Genomic DNA, 20,580 nt, shown 5'->3' on the forward strand with positions numbered 1-20,580 from the left:
TGATGTGGAACTACTGGAGCAAAAGGCCAGTAAGATAATGGAGGGACTGGAGCATCTCTTATATGAGGAAAGGCTGAGAGATATTTTACAAATATCTGAAGGGAGGGTGTAAAGACAACAGAGCCAGGCTTTTTTCAGTGTGTCTGGTGACAAAACCAGAGGCAATGTGCACAAGCTGAAACACAGGAAGTTCTGTCTGCACATAAGGAAACAATTTTGACTGTGAGGATAACCAAGCTCTGGCACAGGTTGCCCAGAGAGGTGGTGGAATCTCCCTCCTTGGAGATCTTCAAAAGCTGCCTGGGCGTTGTCCTGGGCAACCAGCTCTAGGTGACCCTGCTTGAGCAGGGGGACTGGGCAAGGTGATGTCCAGAGGTCCCTTCCAACCTCAACCATTCTGTGATTCTGTAATGGCTAAAAAGTAATAATCCAGTGCTCAAAGATGATGCTTCATCTCTTGAGGCACCTTGGCCTTGCAACAGAGAAAATGTCTTTAAATTTATGACAGTGATGTTGAAAAAAGTCAAGGGATGATACTTTCTTGGAGAAGCAGTTACTAGGGTTCTCATATGCTACATGGCCTATGCAGGTGGCATTTAGCAGCAGTCATTGGGAATGTGATTCTGGTTTTGTTTCTCATGTTAACCTTTACAAAATGAGGATGATACAGGAGTAGATGTGGACTTCTGCTTTGCTCTAGGGAGAGTGAGGTATCTTGTTTTTTGTTATATCAAATAGTGCTGTATGTGGGTCTTCCTTTCTGAATATTGTTTTAACCCTTACTCAGGTTTTTACTGGACTGAGATCTGCAATAGGTGTTGCATCTTGTGATTCAGGGAATATGAGGTTTGTCAGTGTGAATTCTTCACACCTTCTGTTCATACAGTAGAAATGTTCACTGTATGTAGTTATGCAAAATACTAATTTTTATGATACACATTAGAGTTTGTGTGTTCCGTGTAGTGTTTAGTTGTTAGCTATTGTGGATTATTTTACAAGTGTTTTTACTGAGTTTTTGTAAATTTTTAATAATCTTGGCATCTTTTAAGTAGGGCAAATCTGCATAAATATTAAATAGTTCCATGATGGAAGGAAGGAAGAGGATAGAAAGGTAGTGTGAGCTTACATAGAAAAAGTGGTAGATATATCTCACTCTAGTTAATATCACTGTAGTTAATGTGCTCTTAATATTTGTCAGAATCTCAGCTGTGGTTTGTGGAACTTCTTCTGATGGTATTTGCTTGAGGTTTTACTTCCTCTCCTTCATTTAACTCTTCCTCAAACATAGGAGATTCTGGTGTCTGGGGCTTGAAAAAGAATTTTGCTTTGTTGGAACTCTTGGAACGGTTGCAGAATGGACCTGCTGGGCAGTGTGGGACGGCAGAAGAAGCCATTGGTCTATCTGGAGAGGTACTGAGTTTTAAAAAAAGGAAAAAGTTTGTTACGTTTGCTGAAAGTTATCTCTAGATAGAAAAAAAAATGAAAATCGGTTCTTTGCCAAATGTAATTTCGCTAACAATGCTGCTGTTTTCTTTCAGTACCTTGTATTAAGGCTTCAATTAATTGCTTCATAATTAAATGCTAATCTGTACTGACTAAAGCAGAAAATAAAAAGGTATTGCCAAGCATGCATACTCTTTTCCCCTTTTTTAGGCTTTTAAGATTTCTAGAAAAGGTTACTCATTTGGATATTTTAATTATAGTGATTTAAGGACAGTTTTCTAAAACTTCTTAGAAACTCTTCCTAAAGACTTCAACTCTTCTTCTCGAGTAGTTGCCTTTTATAGTCATTTGATATCACTATATCATGTGATAGTACTTCATTATCAAAACTAGCTGCTTTAATCATTTCAGTATTAACAACTGGTATGCAAAAAGTATAATGCAGTGCCATTCTAGGAATAGATAACTGTCCTAAGTGCCTATTTGTCCACTGGTGTTTTGTCTGTAACTTTGTAATTCTTTGTTCTGTAATGACTGCTTTGGAGGAAATGAGCGGAGCCTGAATTATTTTATCCTCCAGACTTCCACTGAAGTTTGGATTTATAAAATCACTCAACACCTTTAGAATAATTTATGGCAGTTGACGGTAAAGGAGACTGATTTTTATTTTTTTTTAAAGATTTATTGACAACTTAAAATCAAGTTTTCAATGTAGTCCAAATATTTCTTAGTGTGTAACTTTTAAGAAAGTCTGTTTTCAGGCTTATATTGGTGGCAGGTCTTCTGATTATCCTCAGTTGCTGGGATTAAATGTTAACAACTTCAGTTTTGTCTTTTTCTTTTTGTTTGTTAGAGTATCATTCGTTGTGATGAAGATGAAGCCCACGTTGCATCTGTATATTGCACTGTTTGTGCCACTCACCTGTGCGCAGACTGTTCCCAGCTTACTCATTCTACAAAGACACTAGCAAAACACAGGCGTGTGCCTCTTGCTGATAAGCCTCATGAGAAGACCATGTGCTCCCAACACCAAGTGCATGCTATTGAGTTTGTTTGTTTAGAAGAGGGCTGTCAGGCGAGTCCTCTTATGTGTTGTGTCTGCAAAGAATATGGGAAGCATCAAGGTCATAAGGTACTGCTAATAATCTCTTTCTAGTCATGCCATGGGGTGGTCTGCATAATTATTTATCCAATTAAAGTACAAAATACCATCAACAAAGGAGGATAGATTCTTGATAGGTCTTTATAGAAGTAACTTAATACTGTTCTTTCGTTTTCCCTTCATTTCAGATAACACCGCCATGGTAATTACAAGAAAAAAAACATTATTTCTAAGACCGCAATAAGTTATTTATATATTAAGATGACAGTCCCTTTATCTGATGCTTTTCTGAACTTCTCACAGCACTGAGTCACCAGTTCTGAAAGTTGTTTTCATCATGCAAGCACTAGGTTCACCAACCTGGTACAATCTAACCACCCTTCTTTTTTTATAATTGATTATGGTAAACAGGCAAATTAGTATGTTTACTTGTGTAATTGCTAGATGCCTATTTTAGCCTCAGCATAATCTGTAATCCTGATTGCATTTTAAATTGCAGGATGGTTTTAAATTCTTACTTGCCTTTCCTACATATACACACTTATACATACACACACACGTATATATATTAAATATGTAGTAAAATGGAAAAGATTATTAAGGAAGATATTTATGATTCATCTTTGATATGTTGCTTTTAATTAATAGCATTCTGTCTTGGAACCAGAAGCAAACCAGATTCGTGCATCCATTTTGGACATGGCCCACTGTATAAGAACTTTCACAGAAGAAATCTCAGATTATTCCAGAAAATTAGTTGGAATTGTTCAGCATATAGAAGGAGGAGAACAAGTAGTTGAAGATGGAGTTGGAATGGCCCATACTGAACACGTATGCTTCCCCCCCTCCCCCATATGCACGGAATATTTGCTTTTTGTAATAACCAAGATAAGGAATTTCTTTGAAAATTACACATAGGTTTTATAAGACAAGACCTTAAGTTCTTATCTCTACCAAGTCGGTATTGAGGCTTAAGCCAGCAGATAGAGGGGGACTTGTAGTCCATGACAATGTTTTTCGGCTACATGAAAATAGGGAGGCAGTAGGGAAAGCTGTATAATTGCTAGTACAGCTGTATAATTGCTAGTACAGTATTGAAGTACTGTGACAGGCTGCATCTGTTCTCAGGTGCTGTGATACTGTTGAGGCTTTTTTCCCTGGTCATTTTTAGTAAGGTGTGTATACATACAAATAAGCTACTTAATTATTGGAGTAACTTCTTGGAGGATCTTGGTCTTAGGGCTGATAAGACTTTCTGTATAACTGGGACTTGAACTGTGATGTAGCCAAGCAGATGTGAACATAAGTTAGAAACTGGAATAAAATGAAAAATGTACTTCTGGAATCAACTGGTGTCCTTAATCCTCTGGATCTCCTGACTGCAACACTGTAGGTACCAGGGACTGCAGAGAACGCTCGCTCATGTGTCCGAGCCTATTTTTCTGATCTTCATGAAACCCTTTGTCGTCAGGAGGAAATGGCTCTTAGTGTTGTTGATGCTCACGTGAGAGAGAAGTTGATTTGGCTTAGGCAACAGCAAGAAGACATGACCATCCTCTTGTCACAGGTTTCAACAGCTTGCCTTCATTGTGAAAAGACTTTACAACAGGTAGGTTGGCAAGTGAGCTGTAACATATGGCAAGATACGTGGAACTGCAAATTCAGTTTAGGCTACAAATGAAAAGGTTAGATGGTACTCTGCATTTTTATTTCCTTTACAATGTTAAAACAATAATGATACAATACGAGATTGAGGTATTCATTACAAGGGGGTGTTAGACAAGGATAATCAGTACAGAAGCACCAAGTCCTCCAGTTGCTGGAAATCCTGTGGCATGATTCTCTTGTCTGGAGTAATTTCTGGTTATTTGTGAGGTTAGTGGGAAGGAGGGATGAAACTGAAGCAAAAAACCTACAAGCTTTATGGGAAGCATTTAACAGTTGCAATTACCTGTATAGGTGTTCGAAGATAGTTGTCATACAAGGCTGGTAGGAAAAAGTGTTTTAGTCCTAAAAACCTTTCATTAGCACTTGTAATACGGGTAATTCAACATATTAATTGTGTGAAGAAGTGGCTATATGGGAGTATTTCATTGGTCCATTACTCACTTAATTTAGTGATAGCAAGAAGTGAATAGTATATGTAGCAAACAGTAAACTGAGTGTGAGAAATTACTTCATTATTGTGTTATTTGTACTTTTTTAATTTGTTTAGAGCTAGTGTCTGGTTGCTTAGTTAGGTGTACTTTTAACTCTGCAAATCTTCCCGTCATTAATAGGTGGATATTAATCTTTTTGTGTTATGTGTTGCTGCGTGCTGCAAAGCAGCTGCTCTATTCTGGCTGCTGGAATGATACATGAATGATATAAATATTATTTATGTATTACATTACTGTCTCTTATAATTTATATTCTTATTCCTACAGGACTAAGAGAGGTCAAAGAAAAAGTTTTTTAAAACAGCAAAACTATTTAGTATCTATTAGTATTAGGAAGAATGACAAGGCCTTCACATTTGTATTGCAATTTTAAATAAATCTATCTGGTAAATATGAATTTTTTTAATTAGAGTAGTTCTATTTAAAATGCTTTATTTCTAGCCATCATATCTACGTTATGTTTGGTTATTTTAAGTAAGTTACTAAAGGAAAGGTATGCTTTTGTTTTCTTCATCTGTTTAGGATGACTGCAGAGTAGTGTTGGCCAAACAGGAAATTACAAGATTGCTAGAGACATTACAGAAACAGCAGCAGCAGTTTACAGAACTTGCAGATCACATACAGCTGGATGCTAGCATACCTGTCACTTTTACAAAGGTATTCTTCATCTCGTGAAAGTACAGCTATCCACTTTATGAAGTCCCAAATGTAATTTAAAAGAAAGCAGGAATAATATATGCTCATTATGATGCTGTATTTGTTGCAGCAAATTTAGGCAGTTCAGTATCAGTTAGAGCCACAGTGTCTTATCATACGATGAGTGCCATCTGGTATCTGAGCAACAAAACCACTGTGCTGTTATAATTAGTGTGAGAAACGTTCGTTTGACACTGACTACATCAGTAGCTTTGTTTGAACATTAGCTGCTTTCTTTTAAATATGTAAGATAGTATTTGTGAATTCTAGAAACACCTTTCTTTGGAAACATCCCTGATTTGTTGTACATTCAACTCAGACCAGGAATCTACCCTTTGTTTTTCCATGTATTTTTGGCTTTTTCATGAGGACAGCATAACTTCCGCAGAATGTTTATTATTTTATTTCCTGAAAATTGCACACCTATTTTTAAATGCAATAATGCTATTATAACTTTCAGTTTATAATATTAAAAATGATGTATTTCTTTCAGTTCATTAGATGATAATTTGTCTTACAGTTGGTTTGTATTCACTGATAGTTTAGACACAGTTCATCTAAGTAGGTTTTTTTATTGCTTTAATATCATTTCAATACCACGTATTCTTTGAAAGGGATGAAATTATTTGGAGTTTGATAATGGTGATACTTTTCACGTAGGAGAATAAATAAGTTTGAAACTCTAAAGAACAGGAATTACTTTGATTTATGGGTTTTTTTCGTTCTGAATGGGTGAAAGAGGAATAGGATCTATTGTTGCTGAGATGAAACTGAGGATTTAACTGTTGCTGTTGAAGCTTTTACTATAAGGAAATGAATGCTTCCATGGGGATTCTGTCCCAGTCCTTGTTGATGTCAGAAATTCAAGTTCTTCCAAATAATTTGTTTTGTAACTTCAGTATATTTGAATTTCCATGTAGTAACTGCTTTGTCAGATCAATAAATGCAACATTTTCACTTCTGCCCCTCCCTTCCCCATTCAGCAGAGACCAGAGTTGGTAGGGTCAGGGAGAGCTCTTCTGCCAACCCCCATTGTTCCATGAATGAAGCAGCATTCACATCTCACAGATGATGAATTGCATTCTGTGTATTCAGAGTTGATTGATGCTGCCATCTCACAGGGCTGAGTCAGAGGCATTTTGGATGTCTGGTTTTGCCAGGAGCTGTTAATCTGACGAAGAAAATTTTGATTGCCAATTTCTGAGCATTTGGAAGGCAAATGGTTGCAGCCAGCTAAGCTGTAATAGGAGATCTGAAATAGGTCTCAGCTTGGGGGACCCAGAAGTCTTCCAGTGTCTCTCTGCACCTCAGCTTTCTTTAGAAAGAAATGGGGCTTCTATTGATTTTCTCCGGGGACAAATTGGTATTTTTATGAAATCTTCTAAAGCTTAGATTCTGAATTTCAAAGGTGCCAAACCAAATGTCATTTTTCACAAAAACAGCAGCAGCCATGAAAAAGTAAGGTGAAAATAATTACTTCAGTCTCCTACTTTTTATGTTTTCTCACTTCTGATAAAGTTTAAAGCTCTCTTTCTACACAATGTTTTTTTAGAATACTGTTGTGCTGATGGCCACTGTTGTGACTTATAGTGTGTACCTGAAAGGTCTGTGCCTGGCAACAGATTTCAAACAGAAATAAAATCTTCAGATCAAAAACTATAAACTGTTATTATATCTCTGAAAAGGTCTTTCTCAGGAACTCTCATGCGCTGAAGGCTGCAGCCATTATAAAATTAAAAAAACTTTTCAAACAGTACCAGATCAGAGGGACGTTCCATATCCAGTGAAGGTTGTGGAGATTTAAGGAGGGGAGGGAGAAGTCCTTTTCACTATTGAAAGTGAGTAGGTTTTATCCACATTTTTTGTTTCACTGATGACATGAAAGACATGGATAGTGCTGTTTCCTCCTAAACCATCAAGAGAAACACCATATATAAGCGCTGAAGGGAGGATTTGGAGAATTCCAGGACAAGATGCTGAAAATCTTTCAAGAAATATGTTAGTATATAATAATTTTTTCCCAAATGTTATTAATATATTGTTTCCAATGGATCCTTGTTTACCTATGTATTTATGAGGACTTTGACCAAATAAGGTTGAGATGTCTTCATGTACTTAGCTTGTTGGCAAGGAAATGGCTCCTCATCCAGGAGTATGATCCTTATTTGAAGAGAGAGATTGCTGTTTTGTCCTTGTCAAATGAGAGCAGTGGCTGTGGAGTGTTATATACAGGCATAGCAATTGGTCACCCTAAATATTTGTGCGTGTGTACTGGGGAGAGGGAAAATGATTAAGAGACAGTACCTGAGACAGTAAAGAACACTTACCCGTCAGTGTTGAAGCAAGTATGGGAAACTGCTAACCCTTACCAACACCAAGAGTACCCAAGAAGACAGTAATCTGTCAGAGGGAAAGCACTTAACGCTATCTTTGAGTAAACCTATATACAGCTTTTGTCACGTCAATAAATTTCTTAACAAAGGACAAGGACAAAAAACGAGATCACAGTTGTGGTGTGGGTTTTTCTTCTGGACTTTCTGTACTGAGATTTAAGAAAACACCAAGTTTTACTTGAACAGAAGTCACAGGTTACCTGTTTTTAAGTATGCCATTGTCTTGGTTTAGCCTCAGCCGGCAACTGAGCACCATACAGCTGCTCGCTCACTCTCCCCCCCACCCGGTGGGATGGGGGAGAGAATCAGAAGAGTAAAAGTGAGAAAACTCATGAGTTGAGATAAAGACAGTTTAATAATTGAAATAAAATAATAATAGTAATAATAATAAAAGAATTCACCACCTGCCGACCGATGCCCAGCCAGTCCCCAAGCAGCGGCACCCCCGCCAGCTTCCCCCAGTTGATGTACTGAGCATGACGTCACATGGTATGGAATGTCCCTGTGGCCAATTGGGGTCAGCTGTCCTGGCTGTGCCCCCTCCCAGCTTCTTGTGCACCTCCAGCCTTCTCAGTCAGTAGAGCATGGGAAGCCGAAAAGTCCTTGACTAGTGTAAGCACTACTTAGCAACAACTGAAACATCAGTGTGTTATCAATGTTATTCTCATCCCAAATCCAAAACACAGCACTGTACCAGCTACTAGGAAGAAAATTAACTCTATGCCAGCTGAAACCAGGACAGCTATCAAGTTATGCACCTGCCAGAAACACAGACACAAAGGGGTTTTACTGGCCAGATTTTTTTAAATAACATTTTGATTACAGGTGCTGATATAGTTGATGCAGAGATATTTTTTTCATCTGTCAGTTTCTAGCTGTGATCATCAATAGTCAATTATTTCTGAACTCATATTACAGGTGCTATACATTGTTTTCTGAGTAGGAACTTTTCTTGCAAGGTTCTTCCTGAAGTGACAGAACTACTCATATAAAAAGTGGAAATTTGGTGTCCATGACAGATTGCATTTTGAGTCCTTCTGAGGGAGTACAAACATACTGAGAACAACCTGTTTTCACTCTAAACCTTACAGAAAGCAAACTGCAACAGTATGGCTAAATTTGACAGAATCATTCATCTCCTCCACTTCCCTGATACTTTAAATTGCACAGGCAAACATTGCCTCTGCCCTCCAGCCATGGGAGCTGTAGAGGTGACTGGTGCTTCTGGTGGAGCCCTGAGGGGATGGCCAGGCTGGCTCACTGTCAGCAAGCTCTGGCCATAGCCAGGGTGCTGCCTCCAGCAAGAAATCTGTGAACTTAGCAACTCTGTCCAGAGCTGCCTCTTTTCTTTCCTCCTTCCTTTCAGGTACAGAGACTGGGAAGATTCATCCCCGGAAATTTTAGAGGCTTGAGTGTGAGAAGGGTGCTGGAGGCATGGCATTTTTTAGGCACTTCAGTGCCCTTTGCATACTTCTTTGTGTTCTTTCTCTTTGCCTGCACCTTTCCTGCTGCTGCCCACAGGTTTTTCGTCTCCAGAAGGAGATAACCCTTTCTGATAACATGCTGTGTTGCAATATTGTCACTGAATTTGGCAACTTCAGCTCTGAATCAAAAAATCTAGAACCTAGAGGAAATTTATTAAAAAGCAAGTAAGTCTCAATGTTTTATTTTCCAATTCTCAAATATTCAGTTAGTCTTTTGGTTTTGGAGCATCTGCCTTGTGCAATATCAAAGCTCTAGCGCTGAAACTGCTCAGCTTGTACAAGGTTATTTCACAGATTCAAATAAAGTCATTTTTTCGCAACAAATAACCTGTGGAGTTCTATGCCAAGGATCTTCTGGGGCCTAAATCTGTGTCATTTCAAGAAGCAAACAGACAGATTCATAGATGAATAATACATCAAGATCTGTTAGTTGCAGAAACCACACAGTTGGCTCAGTAAGTCCATGAGCTGCAAGCTGTTAAACACAGGGAGGGTATTTAGGGGAGGTATCACTATGTGCTTTCTATGTGTTCCTTACTTTCACAAGTATCCATCTTTACCTAGTTTCAGACAATGTGCTAGATTAGATGGGCCTTTGATCTGATTCTTACACTTAAAATCGTGATGTTGCTGACTTTTGCATTGTGGTATTTGCATGATGGTTTTTTGGGTTTTTTTTTGTTTTTTTTTTTTAGAACGCAGTTTCCCAAGGTGGTTTTACTGTCTTTGGAGATTGCAATAGCATAAGGTCATTGAATTAATCTGTATTGATTATTCTGGCAGTACGCTACTTCATCTGTGACAGAGGGAAGAATGGAGTTGCATGTCATGATGACATATATCCAGCTATATAACAGATCCTCTGTGTGTGTGTGTGTATCTCTCTCTCAAGGCACATGGTGTAGATGTTTATACATCCAGTTACACTGGTACATGTTGCTCTTGTACCAGGAGAGGTTGTAGCATTTTTCCACTCAATAAATAGCATTTCTAATGCACAAAGAAATAAAAAGCTGGGTGGGGTAGACACATGTTTTTGTGTATTGCTTGCCCAGCACAGTGCTGTCTGGATTTTGCAAGAAAACAAGTGTATTGCCACATACTTCTGATGATTGAAACTCTGGTATTTCATCAAGGTGGCATTTCTAAGTACTTGAAAATATGTTTCAGGGATACATAGTAATCTTAGCCTATGCTGTTTATTTTACAATGTACAGTTTGCTGCTTTATATTAGTAATACCAGTTGATTGCATTGTTAGCGTCAACTTGTTCAATATTCATAGTAGCTTGGTCTAAACTACAAATAGGAAGTTGATTCTCTTTTCTTGCCTCCAAGCAAGACTTGGCTTTTTTTTGTTTGTTTTTCTTCACTATTTCAGATAACTGCTTAATGCTAATAAAGTTACTGTTGTAGTGTGGTAAAGAATTGGAAGTGGCTTGAGGTGAACGGGCGTAGCTATGGAGCCTCCAGCAAGGAAATAGTTCTGTAGGTGGGGGCATTAATAATACGATAAAACTTAGTGGAAAAGCTACAAAACCAGCAGAGTTTTCTCTGGTCAGAGAATTCTAACTTATTGCTATGAACAACTCCTCATGTGGTTTTAGCCAAGAATGGTGAAAGAATTTGAACTTTTATCAAGTACAGACATACTAGCATGAGATTGGCTGTCTTTCTAAAAGGTGTGTGATAACACAGGCAGAAGTTACAGGTTCACTACAGAAACTATTGGATATTTTAGTTTATATTATTGCTGGAGGTGATTGGTGATTGCGCCTTGTATTTTTGGAGTCCATCCATTTAATCAGTTTACAAATAGTGACAAGATAAGTATCTTAAATATAAGGGTTTTCTAATTTGAATTTCCTAAACTTGCTCTTGTTTTTTATATGCTGTTTCTTCCAGGACAACAGGGTACATATTGGACCAAAAATGGAAATTCGGGTTGTCACTCTAGGATTAGATGGAGCTGGCAAAACAACTATTTTGTTTAAGTTAAAGCAAGATGAATTCATGCAGCCAATTCCAACAATAGGTTAGTAGCAACAACTTAAATGTAATGATTTTTCTGAGTGTTTGACTTATCTGTAGAATTTGATTATTTTATATTCATACAGAACAAGACTATAAAACTTCAATATTTTTATTCTAGGTTTTAATGTTGAAACAGTAGAATACAAGAATTTGAAGTTTACTATTTGGGATGTAGGAGGGAAGCACAAATTGAGGCCCTTGTGGAAACATTATTATCTCAATACACAAGGTGAGACTAATACAACTTTTAAACTGTATTTTGTCATCTAGCTTGTATTTCAGAGCCAAAAAGATTATTAATAGAAATAATTTATAACTGTAGAAAATTGTTCATCTAATGCAAAGTACAGCTGCTAGATTCATGAACTAAGAAATTTTAAGCCAGTTGGTCATAGCGTCTGCTGCATGATAAAGGTGCATTCTCCATAAATCCATCAGACAGTTCATGGAGCCAAACAAAATTAGAATCTCTGTTAAACTGGTTCTAGCTGACAACAGACAAGGTGCAGCGTTCCAAAGTTTGCATAGTGAGAAGTAGTACTTGCCAGGTATGAAATTTAAATAGCACTTGAAATGAAAATACTCAGCCTTTAGGAGCCTTTAGTTGGCAACTTAAAAAATTCTGCTAAGTTCTGTAACTTCTGACTTGGTATTGCAGTGTAATATCTGGTCATAGACCGGATCACTGATTCTGAAAAAATTGATCTAAACGGCACCAACTTAGAAATTAATGCTGTCCTTCTGTAAATCCTCCATAGTTGTTTTCCAATTTAGAAAGGGGTTCCTCTTAATTAATTCAGGTAATTCATTCAGAATTATCTGAAATACTTAGGAATGACAAACATTAGTTTACGTACTCCACTTTGTGTATTATTTCAGCCTTCATTGCTCACTTTTAACACTTTAAATTGTTCATCTTTTCAAACTTTTAAAAATTTTATTTTGGGATTTCTGTTGTCCTCTTAAAACTTACCGTGTAAACACCAGTAGCATAGAATCATGTCTGCCTTGAAGAATTGTATGTTGGAGGGAAAGTCTAAGCAGTTAACCTGGTGCATACCTGCAGTAAGTTTGTTTAGTTTTGGTGTTGGGGGCTTTTTCATTGCAAAAACCATGCGTTTAAATTCTGTCCTCTAGCTCTGCCTCCCTGACTCTCCAATCTTTCTGGCATCTTGGTTACTCTGTAGTCGATAGTAAAATCTACTGCTGCTGTGTCGGGTCCATGGCAATCTTCTGGGGATTGTGTAGTCTGTAGCTGAAGGAAGCTGTGCCGATTTGGCTGAACCTGTAGATTTTACAGCCAGTTAAGGGAAACTGGAACAGTCGTGTGGGAGTTGACTGAGTGTAAGTGGATCAAGAAATGGTTTAAACTGAGATACTCAATCCACACACAGTAAATCTGGTTTTAGACCTAAGTAGTTAAAATATCACAGCCTTTATGTTAGACTAGGCAAAAAACATCAGTCTTTTTTTCCCTGTTTTAGGATGAATTCTAGATTTTTGTCAAAAGTATAGAGGTATGTAAGGCATTTCTCAGTCCTCCTGGATTTAAAATTGAAGTTGCACACTGCTGAGAAACTTCACATAGAAGACTGCTAGAAAAAAAGAATTGTGTAAGTTGAAAGCTAATTTTACAGAGTTTATATTTGAATATGTGTAAAACATTTCTCTCTTTCTTTCATAGCGGTGGTGTTTGTTGTTGATAGCAGTCACAGAGACCGGGTCAGTGAAGCACACAGTGAACTTGCAAAATTATTAACAGAGAAGGAATTGAGGGATGCCTTGCTCTTGATCTTTGCTAATAAACAGGTACTTGTGATTTTTTTTTCACTCTGTTACTCTTTTTCTCAGTTTGTGTATCACATTCCAACTTTCTGAACCCTCTGCTGTGGGTAGGGAATGGTGATGTGGAAAGCATAAAATGTAGATGTTTTCCGTATGTTTAATGCTGGTAAAATAAGCGATGCTAGAGTGCTTAGTAGATTAAACAACCAGGTTTTGGTTTATGGAAACAAGTAGTAAATGTGTAACTTTTATTTGGCTTTTGTGTTTGGAAAGCTATTATGTGATCCATAGCTTCAGTCTAAGCCATCAGTTAAAAATAAAATGCTTCAAACATAATGCAGAAGAATAATTGAGTCTTTGTATCTGATTCTGTTGCAGGATGTAGCAGGTGCGCTTTCAGTGGAAGAAATCACAGAACTGCTGAGTCTCCACAAACTCTGCTGTGGCCGTAGCTGGTATATTCAGGGTTGTGATGCCCGAAGTGGTACAGGACTTTATGAAGGACTGGACTGGCTTTCGAGGCAGTTAGTGGCTGCTGGTGTCCTGGATGTGGCTTAATTTTACAGCAGCTGCAATTTAAGGTTGTAGTTTACTGTTTTGTTTTGTTTGCACAGTTTAGGATGTTGTAGCCAGGTCTGCTGTCTGAAGAGGGGACTTTATTTAACTTGGTGGTTACAGAAAAATACAAGCTTTTATCCTAGATTGGATAATTGGTTCAGTAAACTTGTGCCGTTACAGTGTTTTTGAAATTTGATATATTTACAAGTAATGGAATGGGCTTGTTACAAGGGTGCCTTGAAATTATTTTTGGTGAAATTAGGTTGTTACAATTTCAAATTCTTCCCTGATAAAATAGGCATTGGAGTTCATCTAATAATTATAACAAGGTTACAGTAGTTAAATGATATCAGAAGAATTTTGAGTGGTTTAGAAATACTTTCCCAGGAAACGATTCCAAAATCCATCTCAAGTTATTAGAATAGCCAGCTGTCTATTAGTCGGAAATAAATGGTGCTACTCTTTAATATCTAAAGAATGCATTCATCTAAAAGTGGCATTGAAAATTACATGCAAATACACCACAAAAAGAAAATGTTTCCCCCATTATTTATTAGCTTCCCCATTTGTTACCAGAAGGCAGCATAACTGGGCAAAGAAAACTGAGAATGGGGAACGGTGTTGCAGGGCTAGGGGGCTGTGGCATTGTTTGGCTAGTCGTTTTCTAGCTGGGGGAGGCGTTAGTTGGGGTTTTTTTGTTAATTGTACACCTGCTAAATTATTTATGGACAGACTATAGTGATAGTGAGGTGAAAGTGTTTTGTGCGTGCTTGAGGACATAATCTGCCTTTAGAGATTAAGCTTACTCCTCAAGAGGTCAAATGAAGTTTAAAAAAACCCACAAAACTTCTTAAAGAAGTAGGGTGGTGTCATGTCAATCCAGCTATGTACTCTTATGTAGAAGTCATGCTACCAGATTAAGGTAGTGGCCTTAAAATATTAAATAACACAATGTAAAAGCAGTGTATGCTAATTATAACTCTTACTTAGAAGAGCAGATGGTAAAACGTGATATAAACTTTCCATAATTAGATTTTCAATTCTTACTGTATCTTCTACATGGAACTGTCACCAATGCCTCTATTTTCGAAGATTACTCATTCACAAACCCATGAAATATGGGTGTAGTGCTGTTTAAATTTAGAGAAGGTTGCAACGACTTAGTGATGTCTCTTTTTCTGCTGCATATGGAACTCTGCTAACAATTTTATCTGTCTGGTATGCACACCAGAATCTTCCGCCCTCCTCTTTAAGTGCACAGCCATTGCCAATTGTAGAAGCCATGTCATGGACCTCTTCGTGTCGTCAGAGGAGCTACGAAGAGCACGGCCAATAGGTCAAAACTGCGTATCATCACTTTTCTTACTGGAGTAGAGGTGCATTGGGAGAACCAGACAGTGGAAGTGAGCAGTGTTGTTTCACAGATGGGTAGATATTTTTGCCACACTGAAAAGCATGTCTACCTGTGAGAACTCTAAACCTCACCTGGCAAAAAAAATGTATCCCATTATCTATGGCTATGGCTTTTATTGTAATATTATCAATTTTACGATGTTTTCCCACTACATACCTTAGGTAAAGCCAAGAATGTATAAACAAATAATTTAGTACATTTGCACTTTTCTTCAAGAGGAAGCAGGTAAGGTAACTACTTCCTCATAATGATACTTATTTGTTGTTTTCTCTTTTACTTAAATTTCATGTAAATGGTATTAAACACAGCTTCAGATTCAGCAAGTCTAATGACTTGCATAGTATCTGAAAGAACACTAAGCTTTGAAGTAGTTAAACATTTGTGAAATGGGCTTTAATGCCTACGTATGTACATAGGTACTGAGAAGGGGTATCTACTCTTTCTTCAGACAACCTGATAAATTTGGAAATGGTTTACAATGGAATGAAAGGTGTCTTCTTGCACCTATCGAACTAAAAATTGTTCATCCTTCCCAGCCTGTAACTTCTTGCACAGTAGACAGTTGGCTGCTCTGACTTGAGCATCTGCTTAGCGCGCACAGCAGAGCAGTGCCAGACTTAGTTAGGGCTGACTGTCCCTTCATAGCTCTTTTTAAAATATGAACAAGTTCTGCTAAGCATGGTAGATACCTTTTCCTGGAATATTTTTAACAGAGAAGACATGCATTCTTTAGAAAAATCCTGATTCTGTAATTTTGTTTTAACTGGCTTATGCTTCAGTTATACATCCCTCTCAGTATAGTTCTACTTCTACTTTAAAATGTTCAAGGTGATCAGCTTGGATTTTTTGTAACATTATATTTGAGGGCAGAGGAAAAATTCTCATTCAAGCATATTTTTTAGTACAAAGGATTGCTTGTGACACATGGAATGCTACCATAAAAGTGTTTTTAAATGGAATTTATTTAAGATTACTTGAAGTAACTGTGAAAGTTGCATTCGTCTGTGAACTCTTCAGTGTAAGAAGGTACACTAAGAGGTTTATTCGTATTATAAATTAATACTACCTATGAACTGCTTCAGTTATAAATTTAAGCTTGTTTCACCAGTTTTACTGAACTTTAGTTTTTAGTGTACTGACTTACACAATATGTAATTGGAATATTTCCTTAACTAGAACTCACTCAAGCATTACTAACTATGAGGATTATTTGAAAAGACTGAATAACTTTCCATAGCATTTTGACTTAATTGTGAAATTGAGTAAATACAACATCCAGTGACTTGTGTTGTGGCTTTCTTTAAAGAATCTCAGCTCAAAAATAGTATGTCTAGGCTAACTGAAAAACAATGTTTTACCACTTGGTATGGTCTTACTGTATGCTACCTTCAAATTTATTGTGGACTATGTGGTACACGAGGGTTTTATTCTGAGATAGTTCTTACTCTGGACTGTTGGATTAAGTGTGGATGTTATGTAAAGATTTCTTGAAAGAAAGGGCTCTTTTAGTGGAAACAATTCATGAGCTGCTGCAATTTGAGTCGCCCAGAAAATTAATTCATTTCAATAAAAGCATCTAAAACTTTGAGAATGAATTTTAATAAATTTGCCTTTTTTTTTGTTACGGTCATCTCAGAACAGAGGTGTGCTACATTTAACTTGCTGTAGAATTTTTCTCATTGATCGCTGAAGATATCCCTTTGTCTCACTGAATATAAGCTTCCTAACGGTAACAGCTTTTGAGGGACTGAATTTGATTAGCATGCATCACATCTCATTTCATGAATGAAGCTACCAGAACTGTCAACTCCTGCATCTTGTATGAGTGCAGTGGTGTTTTCTGAGCATGAACAGTCAAAAGTTAATGTTACTGTAGTTAGAGTAGACTTAACTATCCAACACAGTAACAGCACCCTATCTAGCCAGATTCACAGCAGCTTGAGTTGTCTGAGCTTTCATTGAGAACTGTGTCAGAAACACCTGACGTAAGCTTAGTTGAGATGATTGCCATCATTTATTTTGAACTACATAGTTCAGTAGACATAGTAATGTTTGTAGGACTTTGGGTAAAAATGAAGCTAGAAACAGAATCCCTAGGCTAAAATAATGAGAAAGCAAACATTGAAAGAAAAAAACATTATTGGCACTGCCAAACAAGTTGCATAGGACTTTATACACCAGCATTCCACGAGTTGATCATTGCTCTTGGACACAGAACACATGTACACAACCATTTTTAAATGACAGAGGTAGACTACATACCTTGTCATAACAGTACTGTAACTTAATCCAATTTTTGATGCATATACGTATGACTTAAGAGTTTACTCAGCTTAGGATTTCTAACTTTTTCCTCTGTCAAAGATTTCAATAGTGTGAAAAGGATTAATTAAATATGAAAGATGCAAATAAACACGAAAAAGTTACAAACCATATCCTGATCCTATTTTATAAACACTGTCACGAGACATGGTGTGGGTTTTCATCTTCAGTTTTGCATAGAAGAGATGCAAGAAAAACAGCAGACTTTGTTAAGAAACATGCGGATGTTTTTACTTTAAAATACAAAGTTACCAGAAATACAGACTTAGGGCACTTTAGGTACATTAAAAATAGTAGAACTGGTGATTGCTGTTCCTGGCACTTCTTCTCTCCAGGAATTATCAAAAGTGTTCCTGTAGTGGTTAAACATTGGACCAGGCTGCCCAGGGAAGTGGTTGAGTCACCATCCCTGGACGTATTTAAAAGACGAGTAGATGCGGCGCTTAGGGACATGGTTTAGTGGGCATGGTGGTGTTGGGTCGATGGTTGGACTCGATGTTCTTAGAGGTCTTTTCCAACCTTAATGATTCTATGATTCTATGTTCTTTCTAGGTCCTTTTTTTGGGTCCCACCATGCCGAGTTTTTTCTGCTTAAGCTGGAACCTCCAACTCCTAGCTTACTTCACTGTGATATTAATGATGCTGATATCCTCATAGGGTTTGTCAGTTTTGGGATTGACTTTTACATTTGAGATTCTCTGAACAACTTCCATTCCTTTCGTCACCCGTCCAAACACGCTGTGCTTGTTGTCTAGCCATGGCTGTTTGAGGGCACAGGAGGAGAAAGAAAAAGCATATTAAAATAGAAAGCAGCATGTAGGTTAGGTACCAAACCAGAAAGAGACTGACTTAGAATAAGTGAACATGGATACATTTTATATGTTCAGACTATGAAACTTAAGACCATGCAAATATTAGCATGTAAGTAAATATTAGAGTGCAGCAAATACACATTCATATGCATTTAAACTCACCTTTTCAATTGTTTTCTTAAAGTACTACAGAGGTCAAGTTCTAGCAACGCAGTAGCATTTCATAGTTTATTTTAAAGCGTGTTCTCAGTTCACAGAAATGCTGTTTCAGTCTATTTCATGGTATTTTCACAGCTGAATTGTAAGTGCCAGTCCAGAATACTACTTAATTCAAAGTCATATTCATACAGGATGCCCAATTAGCAATCTGAATATAGGCACTGATATAACTTAATAAGCCTCAAAATTATGGTAGATGGGCGCTCTTTAAAAAAAGACACATGATTTTGAAGTCAGTGCTATAAGAATGCAGTTTCTGTAAGTGTTACCTTTAAGGATTTGTTTTGTATCTGTGAGATTCACATACCAAAATTTCTTTTTTTGGCTCTGAAATTGTACACAGATCAAAGGAAATCTTCAAACCTGAATATTGGCTTCTTTGTATAGCTATAATTTGGCGATATTAAGGAGTCATCCTGGTACCATTTCAAAAAAACTTTGAACAATCTAAGCAATAGCTATATTTCCATCAAGTTTAAACCAGTATATAAATATAAAATACTCTAGTAATACACAATTGCGAACATGTCTGATTTACAAAGAATTTGATACCACCCTTACTCCAATTAAAGGCAAAAGGCCTCTTGATCACAACTGACAAAAATACTTTTCTATTTCTTACAGGACGGTTTCAGTGAAGCCTACACAGCAGACATCGTTGTGTGCAGCATTTATTTGCAAAATAACAAGAAAAGATTATTTAGATCGTACTAGTGTGTTCCTTTTTCCACCAGAAAAACATGTATTTTTACTATGTAGTTAGCATCTCAGGCCTTAAATTGAGCTTTTAGTATTACTTACGGTTGGCACTACTGTTACAAAAAACTGGGATCCATTGGTATTTGGTCCTGCATTAGCCATGCTGAGTGTGTATGGTCTGTCATGTCGTAAAGTTGAATGAAACTCATCTTCAAATTCTCCTCCCCAAATACTTTCACCTCCCATTCCTGTACCAGTTGGGTCACCAGTCTGAATCATGAAACCCTGCACAGAAATTAAATGTTACTACATCATCACATAGAATAAATAAGCAAAAGTGGTTTATGCCAGGTGACATTTTTTTCAAACTTACTTCAAACCTTTCAACAAAATCCAGGTGTTAAAATGCTGTGGATAAGAGACAAAGCGTTCAGGGCTTCTTTAAGTGATAATCAACTACTTGTGGAAAAACAAGCTTACTCACTGTTCCCCAATAGTGAAGGACAGAAACCTGACTACCTGTACCTTCTGCAAACACTTAGGTTGTATCACTTGATTCTGGAGCAACAGAAATAAGAAGCCTTACAAGAAATGCCTTCTGACATGAAACAAAGTCTTAATTCAAGCAGGATTGCTGAATTGATCTTTCTCTCACTTTTCAGATTTCTTCCACCTTGTCAGTTGCAGAACAACTATTAAACAACTTCAGTAAGTGATAAAGCTGTTTAGAACCTCGGAATTGTTCAGACTTTACGGGGAACTCTGAAGCTATTCCAGAAATCCTTTGTGCAAAAGGGAAATGAACGGGTTAACAGAGAGGACACAAAGGTACATTATCTAAACCAACGAAAAATTAACTTTTTACAAGTTACCTTGATGATACGGTGAAATATGTGTCCATTGTAATAACCATTTCTGCTGTGCACACAGAAGTTTTCCACTGTTTTGGGGCACCTAAGATCATGTAACAGAAAATACAGGCTACAATAAATATTTAATTGTACAGTGGCAAGGCCATAAAGATTTCAGCTGAGACTAAGTTCCTGTGGTACTGAGCAGTGTTTCAGAACACTGTAGAAAGGGCTTTCATCAAGTAAGGAAAAAAACAAATCCTCACCTCCTCAAACCCAGAGCTGGAAGCAAAAAATAGCTGAGAGGAGTACAAAGTTGCATGATTACACAGGAAGGCAGCAGCAGTGTTGATAACACAGGGATGTTTTAGTTACTGCTGAGCAGTGCTGACACAGAGTCAAGGCCTTTTCTGCTCCTCGCCCCACCCCACCAGCGAGTAGGCTGGGGGTGCACAAGAAGCTGGGAGGGGACACAGCCGGGACAGCTGACCCCAACTGACCAAAGGGACATTCCATACCATGTGACGTCATGCTCAGCATATAAAGCTGGGGGAAGAAGAAGGAAGGGGGAGGACATTTGGAGTGATGGCGTTTGTCTTCCCAAGTAACC

The 20,580-nt window shown here is 37.5% G+C and overlaps 2 protein-coding genes across 2 annotated transcripts in view; one reads left to right on the forward strand and one right to left on the reverse strand.

Moving 5' to 3' along the window:
• The first annotated feature begins 11,111 nt into the window (after nt 1-11,111).
• TRIM23 (tripartite motif containing 23) lies at nt 11,112-16,662 on the forward strand. Its single transcript, XM_009272489.1, has 4 exons — nt 11,112-11,311; nt 11,429-11,539; nt 12,995-13,119; nt 13,474-16,662. The coding sequence occupies exons 1-4, from the start codon at nt 11,209-11,211 to the stop codon at nt 13,651-13,653; spliced, it is 519 nt and encodes a 172-aa protein (XP_009270764.1). The 5' UTR covers nt 11,112-11,208; the 3' UTR covers nt 13,654-16,662.
• Nucleotides 16,663-17,885: 1,223 nt separating this feature from the next.
• PPWD1 (peptidylprolyl isomerase domain and WD repeat containing 1) overlaps nt 17,886-20,580 on the reverse strand; it is a 14,169-nt gene continuing 11,474 nt past the window's right edge. Inside the window, exons 8-10 of the mRNA XM_009272490.2 lie at nt 19,992-20,073; nt 19,222-19,404; nt 17,886-18,150 (exon numbers count right to left, since the gene is read on the reverse strand). Of these exons, the coding sequence (XP_009270765.1) occupies nt 18,007-18,150; nt 19,222-19,404; nt 19,992-20,073 (409 nt within the window). The 3' untranslated portion in view covers nt 17,886-18,006. The remainder of the gene's footprint in view (nt 18,151-19,221; nt 19,405-19,991; nt 20,074-20,580) is intronic.

This window comes from Aptenodytes forsteri, unplaced genomic scaffold (assembly GCF_000699145.1).
Source record: "Aptenodytes forsteri isolate BGI_AS27 unplaced genomic scaffold, ASM69914v1 Scaffold92, whole genome shotgun sequence".
Taxonomy (NCBI): Eukaryota; Metazoa; Chordata; class Aves; order Sphenisciformes; family Spheniscidae; genus Aptenodytes; species Aptenodytes forsteri.

What these genes read in the sequence shown, in the direction of transcription:
- TRIM23 (XM_009272489.1), top strand. Translation starts at nt 11,209, where the DNA reads ATGGAAATTCGGGTTGTCACTCTAGGATTAGATGGAGCTGGCAAAACA. An exon ending in TTATTATCTCAATACACAAG is followed by an intron (nt 11,540 to 12,994) that starts GTGAGACTAATA and finishes TTTCTTTCATAG; the next exon opens with CGGTGGTGTTTGTTGTTGAT. An exon ending in TGATCTTTGCTAATAAACAG is followed by an intron (nt 13,120 to 13,473) that starts GTACTTGTGATT and finishes ATTCTGTTGCAG; the next exon opens with GATGTAGCAGGTGCGCTTTC.